General features: G+C 42.3%; 1 protein-coding gene across 2 annotated transcripts; it reads right to left on the reverse strand.

Annotated features, from left to right (window-relative positions):
* Window positions 1-246: 246 nt before the first annotated feature.
* On the reverse strand, window positions 247-21,825 carry dbt (dihydrolipoamide branched chain transacylase E2). 2 transcript variants are annotated; one of them, XM_084066288.1, is made up of 11 exons: window positions 21,768-21,825; window positions 17,577-17,694; window positions 15,765-15,840; window positions 13,713-13,894; window positions 11,859-11,986; window positions 7,906-8,149; window positions 6,631-6,797; window positions 4,369-4,446; window positions 3,732-3,923; window positions 2,128-2,199; window positions 247-419 (listed from the first exon to the last, which is right to left on the reverse strand). In XM_084066288.1, exons 1-11 carry the CDS (start codon window positions 21,810-21,812, stop codon window positions 252-254), a joined length of 1,470 nt encoding a protein of 489 aa, XP_083922414.1. In that variant the 5' UTR covers window positions 21,813-21,825; the 3' UTR covers window positions 247-251. The 2 variants fall into 2 exon arrangements, with proteins under 2 accessions (XP_083922414.1, XP_083922415.1); XM_084066289.1 differs by lacking the exons at window positions 17,577-17,694; window positions 21,768-21,825 and adding an exon at window positions 17,411-17,424.

The following is a 21,825-nucleotide window of genomic DNA, read 5'->3' on the forward strand; positions in this document are numbered from 1 at the left end:
CCAGCTTGTGAGCCTTGAGGTCGTGTTGTGGGTGTGCCTGACCTTCTGAGGTAACAAAACCAAGCGCTCCTCTTCCCTCTCTATTTTAGGAAACTAATATATATATAGTGTGGAAGAGGAGGGGCTTAGGGGGATCGTTTTAGATCCAGGACCAAGGTGGGGGGGGGGTACGGGGGGGGGTATGGGGGTACAGGTGGGGGGGGGTGGGGTATGGGGGTACAGGTGGGGGGGTATGGGGGTACATATTGGGATCATTTGAGGTCCAGCACCATGACAGAAGGGTTCTCCAGGTAATCCTTCCACAGGTTAGAGAAGCGACACATAGAAGCTCCATCGATGATCCGGTGGTCAGCTGACCAGCTGACCACCATGATGTGAGCTTTGACCACCTCCCCCCGGGAATCGAACCTGGGGAGAACCTGAGACACACACACACACACACACACACACACACACACACACACACACACAATGTATTCATGTCCAAATAAAGGAGAGCATACGAGGAAACAAATATTAAAGGTACAGTTAACTTTACATTCATAAAATCATGGCATATGATAGATCGGTCATAAACAACTTCAGAACTTCAGATATTTGCAAGTCCTCTTTCTGTCTGTCATCACACAGACTGCTGTCCAACAATGTCATTACGGACAGACAGCTTATTACAAGAGCAGCAGCCTCCCAGTACAGTTAACACATTGAGTGCCAATCGCGTAGACCTACGCGAACCTATTTAAAGTGAAAACCTATTTTTCACTCACAGGTTCACATTGCATTGTAGGCCTCGTTCGACACGACACATTTCATTGTAGCACCACCGGAAATGGAATTATCCGGAATCCGTTTTTTCCGATCCCATCCGCTTCCTGTCTAGAACGAAACCTAAAAGTCGATTATCTCGGTTGTTGTTTTTCTCCTCGCTGATCACTGTTTAGCGTTCACCGCTGTAGCTTCAAGATGGATCGCAAATGGAAGCGGTCTTCACTGCTCGTCTCACACAGATCCCCTGTGTGTTTAGAACCAAATGAACGCGCAATTTTAACGGATTTAACTGTGTCTGTGGCGACGTGAAGAAAACAAAAAAACAACAATAAAACGCTGGCGCTGGTGAGTACATTATGAGATTAACCTCTGGCGTGGAATGTGTTAATAAACTGGAATGTGTTCCTGTTTATTAACTGTTTATTATCAAAGATAATACTGCCGTTTGAATGATTTCCTACAGTGACTACGTGGATTTCAGCCTGCCCTGCCCTAAAGCGATCCTTTCTCCCTTAATGTACGGCTTTTGTTTTGATTTTAATATTATAGTTTCCATGGCAACCAGCAACATTGGATAGCCTAATGATAGGCCTACATAATGCTGGATGCTTTTATCCACGATAAAGTTTGTGGCTTCTGTTCTGGCTTCTGACACAGTGCAGTGTCCTATGGCTGCCTAATATAAAACCAATAGTCTGTACTCTATAGTCTGTACTCTATAGCCCAGCTCTGAGATGGTATGTAGGAGTGGTTGGTATTTAAATGACCTTGGTAATAAAGGCTTCCTCTAGGCTAGGGTCAAAGGTGAAGGCTATCTCTAATACAGACTCTTCATCAACATCATCTGGTGTATGACCTGTCAGAGATGTAAAGATGTCTGGTTTATCATAGAGATGAAACATGGATGTTATGATATGATTAGCATTTATAAACATAAACATAGTATTCATTAGTAAAATTCATCACCTGGAGCTAACCCAGAGCACTGACGGCCACCTCAGGATGTACTATTTATAAATGTATTGATTGATTGAATATTTTATTAGGCAAAAAATTTAAACAGCACAATTACATTTATAACACTTTGTCTAAAAGGTCCGTCCAAAAAGGGCCCTGCGGTCCTGTTTCCATTAGGGTCCTTGGTATTCAATTCATAGACATATATAGTAGCAACCAAACAGTTCAAATATCAACACAAAAATACAGGAAAAATAACACTATATGTACAAACCAAACAAAACATGCAGAAAACCATAACATATGTTATGACTGGTGTCCATGACCAATAAAATAACATATGTACAATATATGTATAGTATTAGTATGTATTAGTAGTATTATAGTATATAGCAGTATTACCTGGATCTTTCCCAGAGCACCGATGGCCACCTCAGGAGGCAGGATGACTGGCTTGGCGTACGTTCCTCCAATCTGACCACAGAAGAAGACATTATACATTATTCTCACGTCTAAACAGAATGTTGAAGAGTCATTCTGAAACCCAAGACGTAATGGGTGACCGCGCCGCAAACCCCCCCCCCCCCTCCCCCCCAAAAAAAGACGAGAGACACCACCGAGCGAACCAGTTTCCGTGCAGAACGTTGTGAAGTCTGCTTCAGCCGGCTCAGCGCCGATTGAGTTAAGTCCCTTTAGATAGGGACAGAATCATAACTCACCCGCCCCCCCCCCCCCCAGGGTTTTAAACCTGTGGGTCGGGACCCCCAGGGCGGTCCCCACATGACAGTGAAGTGACAATTTAACCCATTAAAACCTGAGGCAATTCTTTAAAAAAATCTAATTTTAATTTCAAACTTTTTTGAAAAAAAATATTTTTTTTCCCCCAAGATTTTTCAAAAATAGCCAAATAAATCTAAAGTGACACAGATGCGTTCCAGGTCTTAGTGGTTTAAGGACTTTTAAGACCTAATATAATTATGTTTTTAAAGAGCATTACTGCATCAAAAGTAATCAACAAACTATACTACATTACAGTCATTTAGCAGACGCTTTTATCCAAAGTGACTTACAATAAGTTCATTCAACATAGGTAGGGAAAAAACTACTAATCACCAGAAGTATTAAGTGCATTTTCTGCTAAAACAAGCAACTAAGAGTATACCTAGTGCTAAGGTAAAAGTGCTATATATCAGCTTCCTACTGCTGACACAATAGGAAAATCAAATGAGCAGGAGCTAAAACAAATAAGTATCGACTAAACAAGATCCAATAAACAATACAATTTACTAAGAACTGGTCAAACATTGGCCAAAATGTCAAATAATATAAGAGAGAGGCAACATTTGTGAAAATAGCAGATCTACAAGCTCACAACGCCTCGCATTGTGAGGCACTGTGAGCTTTGTAGATCTGCCATTTTCACAATTTGTATCTGTGGGACCGAGTCAAACTAAACTGACTGCCTCAACTTACAATTCCAAGTGCTCGTCACAAGTTGCTCTCTCAATGATGATTATTTTAAACAGGTTGTGAACCACTGCCCTATAGTCAACATGTAACGTTGTGGCAACGTTACGTTCAAAAATAGCAGATCTACAAGCTCGTAGCGCGGGCGCCACGAGCTTGTAGATCTGATATTTTTGAAAGGTCTTGAAAATGTGTGCACATCTTTGAAGATATATATATTTTTCAAAGCGAACATTTGAACTAAAATCTTTGCAAACCTTTCTGAGACAACATACGTCCAGTACCTTTGGTAACATAGAGGTCAGTGATGTTCAACAGACTGAAGATAAAAAAAACATCAGATCTGGTCTGAATGGTTTATGTCATGTACAGAGGAGTGAGTGAGGTCTTACAGATCTGATATTAGACATGGTAAAGGTGTTATAGAGTGTGGTCTTACAGATCCGATATTAGACAGGGTAAAGGTGTTATAGAGTGAGGTCTTACAGGTCCGATATTAGACAGGGTAAAGGTAGAGTACAGTGTGTGTGAGGTCTTACAGATCCGATGTTGCTCAGGGTGAAGGTGCCCCCTGTGAGGTCGTTGGTTCCCAGCTGGCCGGTGGAGCCCAGACTCTGCAGACGGTTGAGCTCCACAGCGATGTCCATCACACTGAGGAGCTGAACGTTCTTCACGTTAGGAACCAGCAGACCCTGAGCCGTGTCCATGGCTAGACCTATGTTATGAGATGCCTGTATGGAATATACATATATGTTTATTAATATGTTTATTAATATGTGTCCATGGCCAGACCTATGTTATGAGACGCCTGTATGGAACATACATATGTTTATTAATATGTTTATTAACATGTGTCCATGGCTAGACCTATGTTATGAGACGCCTGTATGGAACATACATATGTTTATTAATATGTTTATTAACATGTGTCCATGGCTAGACCTATGTTATGAGACGCCTGCAATAACATACATATGTTTATTAATATGTTTATTAATATGTGTCCATGGCTAGGCCTATGTTATGAGTTTTAAAAAGCCTCTGACACTCGATGTGTTAATATGTAACACACTAGGAACCAACAGACCCTGGAGCTGTGTCCATGTCCATACCGATGCTATGAGATGTACTTATTCATATTAATATCTACTTATTAGATATCATATTGACACATACCTTATATGTAATGTTCTGACAGCCTTCATCTACCGACGCGTTGAGGATGGGGAAGTGCAGCAGACCCAGTGACGCAGCCTGAACCAATCAGAAGACAGAGATCACATCACAACTCTAATATACGACAAGCTCTTAGATATGAATGTAGATTCAATTTATAATGTATTCATTTATCAGACTTACAGTAAACAAGGTAAACACATACATAGAATACATAGAGACAGTGTAGTGTCTCAGTAAACTATAGGATCATAGAATACAGAGAGACAGTGTAGTGTCTCAGTAAACTATAGGATCATAGAATACAGAGAGACAGTGGAGTGTCTCAGTAAACTATAGGATCATAGAATACAGAGACAGTGTAGTGTCTCAGTAAACTATAGGATCATAGAATACAGAGACAGTGTAGTGTCTCAGTAAACTATAGGATCATAGAATACAGAGAGACAGTGTAGTGTCTCAGTAAACTATAGGATCATAGAATACAGAGAGACAGTGTAGCGTCTCAGTAAACTATTGGATCATAGAATACAGAGACAGTGTAGTGTCTCAGTAAACTATAGGATCATAGAATACAGAGACAGTGTAGTGTCTCAGTAAACTATAGGATCATAGGTAAACAATGAACCTACAGTAGCATCTGTCTAAATAACATACTGTCTAAATCATTGGTTCTCAAAGTGGGGTCCGAGGACCCCCAGGGGTCCTTGAGGGAGTTCCAGGGGGTCCCCAGCTAAATGATAGATTAGGCACCAAATGGACCCTTATGGGTCTGTAACTCTGAGAGTGTACAAATGGAACCAAATGGACCCTAACGGGTCCATTTGGTTCCATTTGTACACTCTCAGAGTTACATTGACATACATTTTACAATATACATTTTACAATATAAATTGCGGTCCAAGTGATAAATGCCATTAAATGGGGGTCCGTAGCCCTAATGCATGTCAAACTGGGGGTCCTTGACATTAAAATGGTTGAGAATAACTGCTAGAGAGCCGTAAAAATCTTCTCTTATGGGCGTCCCTGGCATAACTTTTCAAATGGGGGTCCGCGGGCTAATACGTGTCAATTTGGGGGTCCTCGACATGAAAAAGTTTGAGAACCAATGGTCTAAATGACATTTAATCTTTGCATAATACTGCATGGTGGTCAAGGCTAGGTCAGGTGATACGGTCTGAAGAGGTGAGTGTTCAGATCACGGTGGATATAATCCAGACTCTTAGATATCAATGTAGGTTCATTCAGTGTGGAGTTTGTTTGTTCTCCCCGTGTCTCCTAGCTACCCTCACAATAAACATGCAATAATCCTGGTCTCTATACTGCCTCCCCCTGGTCAGCCAGGGCGCCTGATGGAGGGGAAAGGAACTGGTTGGAATAACGTGTTCCTTCCACATGCTACGTCCTACCAGGGAAACTCCCCCCTGTCAGGTGATAAGAAGCTACGTCCTACCAGGGAAACTCCCCCCTGTCAGGTGATAAGAAGCTACGTCCTACCAGGGAAACTCCCCCCTGTCAGGTGACAAGAAGCTACGTCCTACCAGGGAAACTCCCCCCTGTCAGGTGACAAGAAGCTACGTCCTACCAGGGAAACTCCCCCCTGTCAGGTGATAAGAAGCTACGTCCTACCGGGGAAACTCCCCCCGTCAGGTGATAAGAAGCTACGCCCTACCGGGGAAACTCCCCTCTGTCAGGTGATAAGAAGCTACGTCCTACCGGGGAAACTCCCCTCTGTCAGGTGATAAGAAGCTACGTCCTAACGGGGAAACTCCTCCCTGTCAGGTGATAAGAAGCTACGTCCTAACGGGGAAACTCCTCCCTGTCAGGTGATAAGAAGCTACGTCCTAACGGGGAAACTCCCCCCTGTCAGGTGATAAGAAGCTACGTCCTACCGGGGAAACTCCCCTCTGTCAGGTGATAAGAAGCTACGTCCTAACGGGGAAACTCCTCCCTGTCAGGTGATAAGAAGTGGCATGCTCACTCCTCATGCATCGAAGGAAGCTTTCTGCTTTAAGGTGGTACCTTGCTAAAGATGGGCTTGTAGCCTAGTTTTTACCTTGATATAGAAGGGCTTATAGCTCAGTTTTTTACCTTGATAAAGACGGGCTTGTAGCTTAGTTTTTACCTTGATAAATAAGGGCTTATGACTCAGTTTTTACCTTGAAAAGGAAGGGCTTATAGCTCAGTTTTTATCTTGATAAAGAAGGGCTTGTGAATCAGTTTTTAACCTTGATAAAGAAGGGCTTATAGCTCAGTTTTTACCTTGATAAAGAAGGGCATGTAGCTCAGCTTGACTCCTCGGGCTTCAGTCACAGGCTTGAGTTGAGATCTCAGAGCCACCAGTCGGCTCAGGTCCACCTCATCACAGTAACCAAAGTGAGGGATCTTCAGAGCTGCCGTCATGGTCTTCACCATGGCTTTATGGAACCCTGGAGAACAAGAGCAAACATGGTCTTTAAACTATGGCTTTATGGAACCCTGGAGAACAAGAGCAAACATGGTCTTTAAACTATGGCTTTATGGAACCCTGGAGAACATCACAACATACATGGTCTTCGAAGTATAAAGTAACAAATTACTTTTTTGAGTAATGGGTCCAACACTGTGTGCAATAGACAGTATATAACCAGGGGTGCACATAACTTTTTAGGTCTAATACTCAGAAGAGCACCTGGAGATGTGACTTGGTGCGCGCAAAATAAATGGTCCCGTGCCGTTTTGTCAACGGGGGGGGGGGTAGAGATTCAGCACAGTTTTGTCAACGGGGGGTGGGGGGGGTGCAGCACGAGAGAAAAGGACTCTCTGCTTCCAAATTCCGCCGATTTTCGCTTTTTTTTTTCTCTCACGCCGTTTGGTGAACCCCCCAAGGTTGGTGCCCTGTGCTACGCTGTTTTTATCCGCCAGATTGGGACGTTCACGCCATATTTTTTCACCATTACGGTGCGTTCATCATCGGTGACGAGTGCCTCTAACAGCCGCTGCTGGCTGCGTGCGCGCAGCGAGGCGATGCGAGGCGACGCGATATGCGAGGCAACACTCACACAATCCCGTGCAGCATACGTCCCCTCCCCCTGTGCCTAATGGCTGTACATGGGGCCGACGCATGCTTTAGCGTGATTGTGTGAGTGTGGCTTCAGGAGGTAAATTCCTAGCCTCGATCTCCAGGCTTTTATTTTTTAGTTTTGCTAAAAAATAAAAGCTTGGAAATTCCTGTCCCAGCTGTTGGTACGCAAAAGCGCCTCGCGTCGTCTGATGTGGTGCGCATTATTTTTTTTGGGTGCGCATGTGCACCTGCGCACCAGTTATGTGCAGCCCTGTATATAACTCTCGTCACATATACACATCCTAATCTTATACTTATAATAATAATAATAATACACTTTATTCGTATAGCACCTTTCATGACATGAAATGCAGCTCAAAGTGCTTTACAGAGCCAGAATATATTTAATTTAATGATAAAGAAAAAAAGAAAAGCAAAAGCATAAAACACTACATTTTTAATAGTAAATGTGAGATAATAATAAACTGATAAACCTTTCAGGGGTTCAGTGACATCTTTCCCTGTGAAGACGGGTTTGGGTCTGGGGGGCGTGGCCAGCAGGGGAGCGCTGGACGGAGCCTTCTCCTTGGGCCGGGGGGCCGGGGGCGGAGTCTGGATCTCCTGGAAGGGCAGCGACGGCGTCAGGATGGCGCCCGTCTGCTTGGCCAGGAAGTTGAGGATGTCCTCTTTGAGAATACGACCGTCTCGGCCCGTTCCCACCACCTCACTGAGCTTAATCTGAACACATGGAGGTTATGCATTATTATGTGTCCATCTTTAACTGTTCCCACCACTTCACTGAGCTTAATCTGAACACATGGATGTTATGCATTATTATGTGTCCATCTTTAACTGTTCCCACCACCTCACTGAGCTTAATCTGAACACATGGAGGTTATGCATTATTATGTGTCCATCTTTAACTGTTCCCACCACCTCACTGAGCTTAATCTGAACACATGGAGGTTATGCATTATTATGTGTCCATCTATAACTGTTCCCACCACCTCACTGAGCTTAATCTGAACACATGGAGGTTATGCATTATTATGTGTCCATCTTTAACTGTTCCCACCACCTCACTGAGCTTAATCTGAACACATGGAGGTTATGCATTATTATGTGTCCATCTTTAACTGTTCCCACCACCTCACTGAGCTTAATCTGAACACATGGAGGTTATGCATTATTATGTGTTAGGCATGTAACGATTTATCGTATATCGATTTAAATTGATTCAAAGTGGCGACGATTTAAATCGATGCAATAAAATATGACATCGCGATGCAACCAGCAGAGGGCGCACAAGAGTTAAACTCCATTCCCTGTTCAACGTGCTGCGTCACTACTTGTTTGACGTCCTACGTCACGCATAGTGCCGGTAGAACACAAAGGCGGGGCGTAAATGCAGAGCACAGTGAGCAGAGAGTAAATACGGAGAGAGAGAAAAGAAAAAAGAACGTGAGTTATGGCGGGGTTTGCAACAAGTGATGTTGAAATTGTGGAGGCACCATTCAGTTTCAAGTCAGAGGCGTGGAAACATTTTGGCTTCCCTAAGACAGAAAACGAAAAAGGCGAGAAGATAACAAACAAAACAAACACGATCTGCAAGTATTGCCAGAAGTTACTTCCCAACACAAACAACACAAGCAACATGATGCAGCATGTACACCGCCATCATAAAGAGAAGCTACAGTCAACCCCTCCAGCCAGTACAGCCCGAAAGAAAAGTGTGTCCAAAGGCCAAACAACGCTGCCGAGTGGATTTGGAACCCCCCACCCCCCAACGGGTGCAAGAGCCACAGAGCTTACGAGGTCCATCGCTATTTTCATGGCCAAAGATATGAGGCCGTTCTCCGTTGTTGAAAATGAAGGGTTTAGGCAAATGGTAAACATGCTGGAGCCACAATACCATCTCCCGTCACGTCCGCACTTTAGCGATAAAGTAATGCCAGCGCTTTACAAGGAAGTAAAAGAAAAGGTTATTCAGAGCCTCCAAGATTTAGATGCCATAGCGATTACAACAGACGGCTGGACATCGAGGGCCACCGAGAGTTATATCACTATCACGGCCCATGGTATTTCAAGCAAGTGGGAGATCGTAAACTGTGTGCTTCAAACTCGCCCTATGTACGAATCGCACACTGGAATAAACATAGGTGACGTTCTGAAAACAGCTGTGACTGAATGGAATCTTAAAAGGCCTAATGGTGACATTGCTATTGTTACGGACAACGCGAGGAACATGGACGTTGCGGTGAGAGAGGCTGGCGGGTTCGCTCCCCATATCAAGTGTTTTGCCCACACTTTAAACTTGGCCACGCAGGCGGGTTTGAAAGTGAATTGTGTCAGCCGATTACTAGGTCGGGTGAGGCGTGTTGCAGCCTTCTTCCACCGAAGCACCTCCGCATATGCTGTGTTCAAAGCCAAACAGAAACAGCTGGCACTTGCTGATAACAAGCTAATCATGGATGTCGTAACGCGCTGGAACAGCACTATGGATATGCTTGAGAGATACCTGGAGCAGCAACCAGCTATCGCTGCAGCTCTCCTCTCAGATTCAGTCCGAAAAAATGCTGGTGATCTGGACACATTGAGTAGCTCAGACATACGTGATGCCTATGATATTGTGAAGCTACTGAAACCTCTGAAATCAGCCACCACTGTGATGTGTGATGAAAAAAGCCCAACTGTGTCTCTCATTGAGCCCTTAAAGCACCAGATAGAGAACAGCATGTCACCCAGTGAAGGAGACTCGTCCACAGTGGCCAGCATGAAGAGAGCCATCCTCACCAATCTTTCCAGCAGATACAGAGATGAGCAGAAGTACCTGCTGGAGTATACTGCATTAGACCCCAGATTCTGCAACCTGCCTCATCTAGAGGAAGAAACACGCCAGGATGTGTACAGCAGGCTTTAGGAGAAAGCTGTGCAGTTTAACAACCACATCCAGGTATTAACTCAACAATTTCTCACTTTCTAATACTGAAAATAATGTTTAGTTATTTTCTTGCATTGTTATTTTATTAATGCCTTCGTGGTTTATTGCCTTAGTCTATATCTTTTCTAAATGCCTTCCTGATATAGGTCTAGCAAGTGTTGTTTCTGTGATAAATGAGACCCCTGGCTATTAGATTGACTAAAGTATTTTTTTTCTCCTGCAATTTACAGACCACTGAGACCAGTGATGAGGTGGTAGCAGGCACCAGTGCAGTAGCAGAACAGCCTGTTGACCAGACACAGACAGACACAGCAGAAGGGACAGACACAGCAGGGGGACCTGAGCTAGAAGGACCACCTCCTCCCAAGAAAACAGCCTTGGAAGATCTCCTTGGAGGGACTTTCACTGTAGCAGCAGCACCTGCACCACAGCCCACCTCTCAGATTGAGAGAGAAATGGATAAGTACAGAAATGAAACATGCATTTCCCTCAAAAGCTGCCCACTCAACTGGTGGAAGGAAAATGCAAAGCAATACCCACTGCTTTCCCCTCTTGCTAAAGCCTTCCTCTCCATACCAGCCACCTCTGTCCCTAGTGAAAGGGTCTTTTCAACAGCTGGGGGTATTGTGAATGCTCAGAGATCTCAGCTGCAACCTGAGAATGTAGATATGCTGGTGTTCCTAAAGAAAAACATGTAAAAAAAAAAACTAAACAGAGAAAATGTAAACTCCAAGGAGCAAGTGGGCTAAGAAGACTAGTTTGTTTATGTGAAAAGATTTTATTTATCATTTATTTATTTTATCTGGGGGGCTTTGTTTTGAAATTCATTTTATTTTTGCTAAGACAAAATATATTTTAAGTTATTCTTTATTTTAAAGTTGTATTTCATTTTTGTTAAGACAAAGAAAACGTTTGTGCCTGGCTTACACTACAGTTGGCTTCATGGCTTGTATCATCTACCTCAGGAATAAAAAGGCAGTATTGAAAAGAGGGTAAGGGTATTGTTAAAATTGTATTTCATTGTTGTTAATGTTAAGACAAAGAAAACTATAAATATGCCTTAGTTTGTGCCTGGCTTACAGTACAGTTGTCTTGTTATCTACCTCAGGAATAAAAAGGCAGCAATTCTTTGATAGTCTTGAAAAGAGGGTAAGAGTATTGTTGTTAAAAGAAACCTGGATTTGACATTTGTGTAAGAAAAAAAAAGTTTCCAGTCATTTGTTACAGTAAAGAGAATAAGAGAAAACAAACAGTATTGTAAAAAAAAAAAGAAGAAAATACTGGTCTGGATTTGTGTAAGAGAAATAATAAAGAAAAAGATTTTTCGGTCATTTGTCTGGAAAATAATTTTGTTTAAAAAATCGTGAGAAAATCGTGAGGAATCGTGGGGCTAAGAGGAGCGTCCAAGGAACTGGAACCGTATAAATATAATAATATAATAATAAATATAACCGAAAAACATGGATGATGATGTCATCACTATGATGATGAGGTCATAGCTCTTACGTTGTTCTCCATGGCGAGGCGCCTCACAGCGGGCGTGGCCTGAGTCTTGTGACCTTTGATCTGCTGGTGGGTGTGTTCGTCATGTGACATGGCCGGGGTCTCCACCACATCCTCTTCATGGGCCTCCTCTGGAGACAGGAAACCACACACACACACACACACACACACACACACACACACACACACACACACACACACACACACACACACACACACACACACACACACACACACAATTACATTATCTATAGTTAGGTATGTCCATATTATGACCACAGATATGCTCTAAAACTGTGAAAAACATATTTTTCATTTCACCAGGTCTTTAATCCATTAAGACCGGGAACGGATCTGTGTCATGTTAAGATTTCTCTGGCTATTCAAAAAGAGCAGATCTACAAGCTCGTAGTAAGGCACTCACAAGCTTGTAAATCTTACACTGATGTTGTAGCAACATACGTTTTTATCAAAAAACTGTTAGGATTTAGAAGATTAGATCTGAGTTACAACGTTCGCTTAAAAAAAATATATAATAATAATAATAATAATGGATTTTATTTATAACGCACTTTACATTTACAAGAAATCTCAAAGTGCTACAGAAGGCAATTGCATAAAAACAGAAACATCACACCAATAAAAGAAAACAACAATTAGGAAACTAGAAGTAAACTATTAAAAACATGGGGCATAAAGCCTAGAGGTAAAACCAGCTAAGGAAATGCTTTACTAAAAAGGTAAGTCTTTAGTCCTCTCTTAAAGGAATCAAGTGACTGTGGAGCTCTCAGGTGGATAGGGAGTGCGTTCCACAGTTCGGGGGAGGCCTAGCAGAAAGCCCGGTCGCCCATGGTGCGTAGATTTGCCTTGTGGGTTTTGAGGAGGTATGTGTTTGCAGAACGGGTGTTGCGGGTTGAGGGTTTTAGAGGGACTAATTCAGTGTTTATCAACCCTGGCAAAGGGCCCAATTTTGGGCCGCGAGTACTGCTGAGGTGTGCCGCGCCGTTTGAAGAAAGTGTGAACCCAGCCCCTCGAGAACAATAGTGGTGATCGTCCGTCAATCGATACGGCCATCATCCGTTTCACACACAGCCACGCCCGAGTCCATTCAGTGTAGCGACCATCACCCATAGGAATGCAAATATGTTGTCCTACCTGGTACTGTATAAAAGGGGCACAGGGTTTGCTTTGGCACTCAGTATTATTACTACAAGATGATGAGAGCTCCACCAGCAAAGAAGAGATGCACCCAGGGCCAGAAGACGCTAAATTCTAGGTGTGCCCTGGGATATTTTGGCTATGCCAGGTGTGCCTTGGCACCAAAAAGGTTGATAAACACTGGACTAATTCCTTGAGGTAGGAAGGAGCGTTGCCGTGGATGCACTGATGTGTCAGAAGGGATACCTTGTATTGGGTTCTGAAGGAGACGGGAAGCCAGTGGAGTGAACGGAGGATGGGTGTGATGTGTTCATGTTTACGCACTCTCATCAGGATCCTAGCCGCGCTGTTTTGTATATACTGGAGCCTTTGAAGGCTCTTGCTAGGGATCCCGATGAGCAGTGCGTTACAGTAGTCCAACCTGGAGGAGACGAAGGCGTGGACAAGTTTCTCTGAATCTGCCAGTGTGAGTGTGGGGCGGAGTTTTGAAATGTTTCGGAGGTGGAAATATATATATACATATTCAGAACTGACGTTTTTTGGAACAACGTCACATCCATCCATTCCTTCTCTCAGAGTCAAGGGATCATTCCTAAGTTGTGTTACAGCGTATTTTTTAATGTGTCAATGTGTTGATTCCAGACATCACATTATAGTCATTAAACGGGGGTCTTAAATGTTCAGGTAAAGGTTTCCCACCTGGACTGGATTCCGTCTCGATGTCGACCAGCGGTTTGCCCACCAGCGCCGTGGCGTCCACATCGTAGTGCAGCTTACGGATCACTCCGTCATAACGGCTGGTTATGGTCACAGACGCCTTGTCACTCTGAACCTCACAGATACTGTCAAACTGAGACACCTTGTCTCCTTCCTTCACATACCTGTTACACACACACACACACACACACACACACACACACACAAATGTATTTAAAAATGTATTTAAAGCGCCTATACAAATGTTCACTTAAATAAATATATATATTAAATATATATATATTCAAACAATTGCACAAAATGTTCACGATTTTCCAAAAATAGCAGATCTACAAGCTCGTAGCTATGAGCTTGTAGATCTGCTATTTTTGAATAGCCAAAGTATAAAAGGTTAAAGTGGTTACATTTTTTTTCTTTTTGGTTTGATTGATTGATTGATTGAAATTTTTATTAGGCAAAAGAATGTAAAACAACACATTTACATTTATAATACTTTTGTCTAAAAGGTCCAACCAAAAAAGTCTTGCGGAATTGTTTCCGTTAGGGTCCTTGAATGATGGTGATCAAGTTTTTATTTTATTTTGTGTTCACATAGCTGGAGGATTGGACAAGCATGTCCTGCACAGTACTACTGTACAGCTGATTCCAATGTACATTTAAACTGCCCAACAAGGGGTTCTTATTTGACCCTCCAGTTAACAATTTCCCCTACTCCCCACCCCCACCCTTCATGGCCCACAGGTTGAACAAGCATAGACAGGACAAATACATTAGTATATAAAATAAACTAAACAAAGCAAATACAGGTACAAAACCGCAGAAAAAGGAGATAATAATAATCAGTAGATATATATGTATGATGTTAACAGCATGATTTAAGTTTCTCCAGTGCTGTGGCTAAGATATCAAGCATGTTTTCTTTTGCTCCATTGGTTCCAGCTATAGAGAGTTCCAGAGATCATGTCCATTAGTGCAAAGATCCATTGTGAAGCTTCTATGTTATGGGGAGGTTTCCATCTCAGGACCAGCAGCTTTTTCGCAGCTGTCAGCCCCAAGAGAGTAAAGGCCTTAGCAGACAGGGTGCGATTTTTCGCACGGAAAAAACGGACAATATACATTTTTAAGTGAACACATGGTTCTCAATGACCTCATGCACACCAGCTCCCAATTGACCGTGTGGCGATGCGATGCGGCGATGTGTTTCTTTTCCAATGGAACCCAGTTCGATTCGTGCGTCTTTTCACATGCGGTAAAAAGTGATTGACTAATGGCACCCTGTCTGCAAAGGCCTTAAGAGTCTTCTTTGTGGCATTGTCAACCCGGTCACTGAATCATCATTCAACATTAAAACATTAGGTAAGAGGGGGATAAGAATTCCCATTACCTCAGATAATACGTGTGAAACTCTGAACCAAACATAATTCACATCTGGACACTCCCACATCATGTGCATATATGTTCCCAGTTTGTTGTTGTTACATAGTCTGCAAATGTGTGTTGTACAGAGCTGGAGTTGAAAACGTTTCCTTGGAGTCAAATAGAATCTATGGATACATTTAAAATTCAACATTTGATAAAGTTATAATTTCGTGATGAGAGAGAGAGACATTTTCCCAAACTCTTTTCCAATTGACCGACTGCTGCCAATTTTTTAAGTCAACATTCCAGACGAAGTGGTTACATTTACTGTGATGCTATAATAACACATTTTGCTGGGGACCCCCTGGAACCACCCCAAAGGACCCCTGGGGGTCCCCAGACCCCACTTTGAGAACCAATGGTCTATATCATGAAATGTCACTTCTTCTTCTTTTGGTATTTTTTTAACGTGTCATTTGTTTTGATATTATTATGATCCATATTGTGGATGATGAATCCAACAGGATGAAGTGTGTCATTAAAGATGTAAAGGCAGCATAGTGAGTTTCTACATGTCTTTAGTACAGAGTGACAGCATGGTAGAATTAAAGAACGCTTCTGAAACAAACTTTAAACGTTTAAAATCAGAGTTTCTGACAGATTCTTTCTACGTACCACTCTTTAACCGTAACCTCCATGATTCCCTCTCCAATGTCAGACAACTTGAACTGAAGGATGGGACCATGACTCCCTGGAAACATATGAATATACATATATACATATTAATAAATAAATAAATAAATTGACCCAAAAGTAACGACAAAACAAAGTATTTTCTTGCTCACGGTAATCAAAGTATGCTATAAGTGTTGCGCTGGGCGGACAAGTTCGCCTCGGAAAACCACAGGAAGTGTTGATCAAATAGAATACATTTTCAGTTACTGCATCGTCTATTTATCGCTTCAAATGTTTTCAAAAACATTGTTGAGAGCAACGTTTAGTTGTAAATGACGGTGTGTTTGTTTACATGGCTGTCATGTTGGTTTTAATCTCTCAAGAACAGATTCCGACCTGCGGTGGAATCTGTCGGAGCGGTTCGTCCTAACCAGTGCGCATTGGCTAAAAGTGGGCGTGCCTTCAGATCAGGAAGTGGGCCGCGCTTTACCCAATCAAATGTAGTGGGCGGGATTCACGTGTCCATCCACCATGATCCACCCTCCCCCCCTCGAAACTAGCCGAAACTAATTTAACAATAGCGTCCTCGGAGCGGACAAAACCACGGAAAGATATTCACATTTTAAATTACTCTTTCATCATAGAAACAAGTGGGCTTATAACCAAAACCATCCATGTTCTCTGGGAGAAGTGGTGTTAGTGTTCCGTGTAGAAATATTGTTAGTGGGAATGAAAACATGGTCGCACCAACCGGAAGTGATGCGCTGAAGGCAGACATGAAACCGGTGTTTCCCTGCGCACTAGGCTTCCATTTGCCTCCGGCCAGACCCCACAGACAATGATCACAAACAGCAGAGGTCGCTGTTTTTCATTTTCTGTGGGGTCTGGCTACGCGAGACTATGTTGGTTTAAAGCATAAAACCAAGCAGCGCAGGTTGATATGAGCAGGTGTTCTGAGTCTTTGATAAGACAGGATCATAGCATCAGTCTAAACAATATACTATCTAAATATTAAATCATACATTGAAACCATAGAAACTATAGGACGCCAGGTCAACAAATGAACCTGGAACCAGTCTAATACACACGCTAAATCTGAATTGCATTTTAAGCTTTGCATGAGACTGTATGGTGGACAAGGCCAGGTCACTGTACGCACAAGATTGGAAAATACAGAGAAAATGTTTCAAACATTTTAATATCACATGTCTGTCTGTCTAACAGTGATTGAAGTTGACTTAAAGAGTGCATTCAGGATGAGATGAACGCTACATGGAATGAACATGTTAACCAGCGGCCATTGTAGTCAATGGTCAGACAATATGAGAGTAATGTTGTGTCAACGCATCTGTGTCATTTTTAGATTTCTTTGGCTATTCAAAAATAGAAGGTTGATTTTTTTTCAAATCTTTGAGTATTACATTTTTTAAGCGAACATTTTTAACTCAAATCTTTGCTTCTGGGGGTTCCTTTTTTTTGCACAAATATTCACTTGTATATCTGCTATTTTTGAATATCCAATTAGCTTTAACTGGAACTTTGAAACATAACTATAAACCTTACAGTAGCTTGTATGAAGCAGTCTGTCAGTGCAGAGGTGAGATTAATGAGGTGGTTATGTTTATGAATATTAAAACATAACTTACTGTAAGTGGTGTGGATCAGTCTGTCAGTGCAGAGGTGATATTAATAAGGTGGTTATGTTTATGAATATTAAATCATAACTTACTGTAAGTGGTGTGGATCAGTCTGTCAGTGCAGAGGTGATATTAATAAGGTGGTTATGTTTATGAATATTAAATCATAACTTACTGTAAGTGGTGTGGATCAGTCTGGCCGTGCAGAGAGGAGGCAGGAAGCATTGTGTCTGGACCGGTCTGTTGTTTCTGAACGTCTGAACTCTGAAACACCGACGTCTCTGATGAGACAACTGTAAACAAACACATGAAGCATAGTGTTAGTTCATGTAAACAAACACATGAAGCATAGTGTTAGTTCATGTAAACAAACACATGAAGCATAGTGTTAGTTCATGTAAACAAACACATGAAGCATAGTGTTAGTTCATGTAAACAAACACATGAAGCATAGTGTTAGTTCATGTAAACAAACACATGGTCACCTTGCTAAACTAATGGCCTATGTCATTTTCAGGAAAATTAAAAACTGATCCAAAACAAAACTATATGATATTTCTTAATCATTTCACCCAAAATGTTTATAACAAATTATGACTATTTAAATAGAAATAACACTGTCTGTCAGTTATGTAACATAAGAGATTTAAATAGGTTTAAATAGGATTAAACCTGACTTAGCCCCCCCCCCAAAAAAAGCAAAAAAAATACAAAATGGCCTAAATCAGTAAATAGTTTGGCCTAAGTCACAAAACCATGTGAAATGCCTATTTTGGCCTAAGTCACACTGAGGAGTTAGGCCATTATACTAAAAGGGGAGTGAACAGCATGATCCTTTTCAATTAGGAGATTCAATAAGGCCATTTTACCAGAGGTGGCCAGTGTCATGAGGAGCTGACTTTGGCAAAAATATCATTTTCCTCAAAAAATGACTTAGGCCATTAGTTTAGCAAGGTGACGGTATGAAGCATAGTGTTAGTTCATGCAGGACACGGAAGTCTTGAAGCTTCAGCTGTAATCAGCCGTCAGTCAGCTGATGTGAACATCACGTCACACATTCATCCTCCAATCACAGCTCACGCCTTAACAAGGAGGTTACTTTCAATAGGACTTTGCATTCACTAGAGCCAAATTCCAATACCGAAAATCTCGGCCACTCGCTCACTCCGACTTCGAACCGGAAGTAGTCAGGTTCCAATTGTTCATGTGCTTCTTGGAGGAGGCGAGTGGAGTCGAGTGGAGGAGGCGAGGAGGCTCTCCACTTCCGCATTGAGCGAGTGTACATGAAGTGTACGCTCAAGCTGCCTCCACAGCTCCTCACGGCAGACTTCCGTATCACGTGTACCCGTGTTTTTCCCCTTCTCCCGTGACATATAAATTCTCCTCCTCCACATGTGGCCACACACACAATGCTTGAAACCCGAAACCAGGCCGTGCATTGAAGGACTACTATAAATGACTGTGACAAAGATTATGTTTAAAATAATGTATTGTATTTATATGTGGACTGAATATAGGGTGACCATATTCTGAATTCCCAAAAAGAGGACACTTCACGCTATTTAACTACAGCCGTACTCATTCAATTCTGAACCGATTCTTCACATTTTAAATTCTCTATTAGCTGTGAAGGGTCTTCTTTCATGTGTATCAGTCATGATTTATTTCGCCATCAAACAATATCAAGCTAAAAGGAAAATATTGGCGGGTCTCCATCGCGCTGCTCGCACACCTCTCTGTCGTCCTAAAAGAAGCCTCCGGCTCGTCTGAGTTTTTTTCTTTTTTCTTTGTCCCAGAAGTGGGGGGGGTAATCACCCAAACTCTCAAAACCCCGGACATTTGAAGGATTTTATAAAATAACCCAGACAGCCCCCCAAAAGAGGACATGTCCGGGTATTGCGGGTAAAAGAGAAAAGAGGACGTATGGCCACCCTACATGAATGATGTAATTCAGAGTCAGTCATACTCTGTTATATACAGTGGCAAAGCAGCAGTGCTGTGTGGGACTGCTGCGGGGGATGGGGGGGGTGGGGGGTCTGGGGACTGTAGGAGCAAAAAGAGGGACGGGTCAGGATCTAATTCAAAAATGTAAGTTTGCTCATCCTGGCGCTTCATTCACTATTTCAGTAATAAATGGCTTTGCACAACAATATTAACTATGAAGACAACATGTGGCCATCATCCACATTGATGAATTGTCTATTCCAGTGGTTCTCAAACTTTTTCATGTCAAGGACCCCCTAATTGACACTTATTACCCCGCGGACCCCCATTTCAAAAGATAAGCCAGGGACCACCATAAGAGAAGGTTTTTATGGCTCTCTAGCAGTGATTCTCAACCATTTTAATTTCAAGGACCCCCAGTTTGACATGCATTAGGGCTACGGACCCCCATTTAATGGCATTTATACCTCTGGGACCCCAATTCACATTGTAAAACCAATGTTAATGTAACTCTGAGAGTGTACAAATGGAACCAAATGGACCCGTTAGGGTCCATTTGGTTCCATTTGTACACTCTCAGAGTTACAGACTCATAAGGGTCCATTTGGTTCCTATCCATCATTTAGCTGGGGACCCCCTGGAACCCCCTCAAGTACCCCTGGGGGTCCCCGGACCCCACTTTGAGAACCAATGATGTAGAGGGCCACTATATTTCCTAACTCACTCCAGAGGGACACATTGTACATACTGTCTGGCCATTCTATGTCACACAAAAGTAGCAAAAATAGCAGATCTACAAGATCAAAACACCCCGCAGGGTAGAAGACAGGGTTAAGCAATTCAAAATGGGATTGGTATTTAAGATAGTTAAAGGGACAGTGCCCTCACTCAATGCCCTCGATACCTGACCGGCTACCTCATCAAAGTGAGTGCCACCCACAGCCACACCACTAGAGGGAGCCACCATGATCTGGTATCACTCATCTATAGACCCTTTAACAGACAACGTAACACTGGTTGCAAATGAAACCCATTCTGTCAGGTCTCACTAGGACGCGCCTCACTAGCCAACACACAAGAGGGGGTTGGGGTTAGAGGTTAGAGGGGGTTGTGGTGTGCTGAAACCAGTGCACCCCAAAAACAACAGGTTGAGAATTGATTGTGTGAAACAATCACCTGTGCGTCCAGTCTCAATGTTAGTAAACAAATAATTGGTCTATAGAACAAACATGGGAAAATACTCTTGCTACTGCACTGCCACAAAGGAGACAATAACCAGGACTTATGTTGTGTTATCCTTTGAGCCTTAATGTCTGACTGTACCTCATGTTGTTTACATTTATCAATAATAATAAAATAATTGTTTAGACGATACACTTATTTGTTTCTTGCTCATTTGATTTTGCTATGTGTCTTGTCTATACAGTATGTCACTTTTATCTTAGCGCTAGGTATACTCTTAGTTGCTTGTTTTAGAAGAAAATGCACTTCAGACTTCTGGTGATTAGTAGTTTAGTTCCCTACCTATGTTGAATGCACTTATTGTAAGTCGCTTTGGATAAAAGCGTCTGCTAAATGACTGTAATGTAATGTAATGTAATGTAATTCAATCAACCTCTCCTCTGTGCCACCCAGGACAGACTGGCATCACAATACCACCTAACAATGCCCCCTCCCCAGGGGATTATGTGTGTAACATTGTTTTCTCCTCAACAGTAAACAAGCCAACATACAGTATCAGTGTTTACAGGGTATCTGTACATTTATAAAGAGACTATTTAACACTATTTAATAACTCTAAAATCAATGTGTCATTGTGTCAAAAGTCATCAAAACACTATATTACTTTACAAAATGGTCAAACATCGGCTAGATAGTCAAATATTGCCCAAGAAAAAGGCAAACAAAGCATAGAAAATAGCAGATCTACAAGCTCACAAACTGAGCTTGTAGATCTGCTATTTTCACAATATTTATCTGTGGAACACCGAGTCAAAGAAAATGCAACGCCTCAACTTCTACAATTCCAAGTGCTTGTCAGGGTGGGGGGTCCCCAGTTAAAATATGATTATTTAGGGGGTCCCCAGTTCAAATAGGTTCAAATATGATCATTTTGGGGGGTGACAGCATGAAAAGGTTGATAACCAGTGAACTCTAATGCATGTTAAACTGAGGAGGTCCTTGACACTAAAAACACTAAAAACATTAATAATAATCACAGCTATAAGAGACACATCCTGGAGAAATGTACAGAAACATTACATTCATTTCCATGCCAACCTCCTCTCCTCTGTGCCAACACACAGCCTGGCATCATGCATCATGATGCCAGCTCACACACTCACTGTAATGTCTCCTTATAAACATATTAAACCTCATAAACATCATAAATATGTTATTATATCTATGATAATAAACTCACCAGGGTTCTGACTAGACTCAGAGAGCATCTGGTCACCGCCGCCATCTTGACTCCCTTC

The sequence above is a fragment of the Gymnoscopelus microlampas genome, assembly GCF_963454915.1.
Source record: "Gymnoscopelus microlampas genome assembly, chromosome: 9".
NCBI lineage: Eukaryota > Metazoa > Chordata > Actinopteri > Myctophiformes > Myctophidae > Gymnoscopelus > Gymnoscopelus microlampas.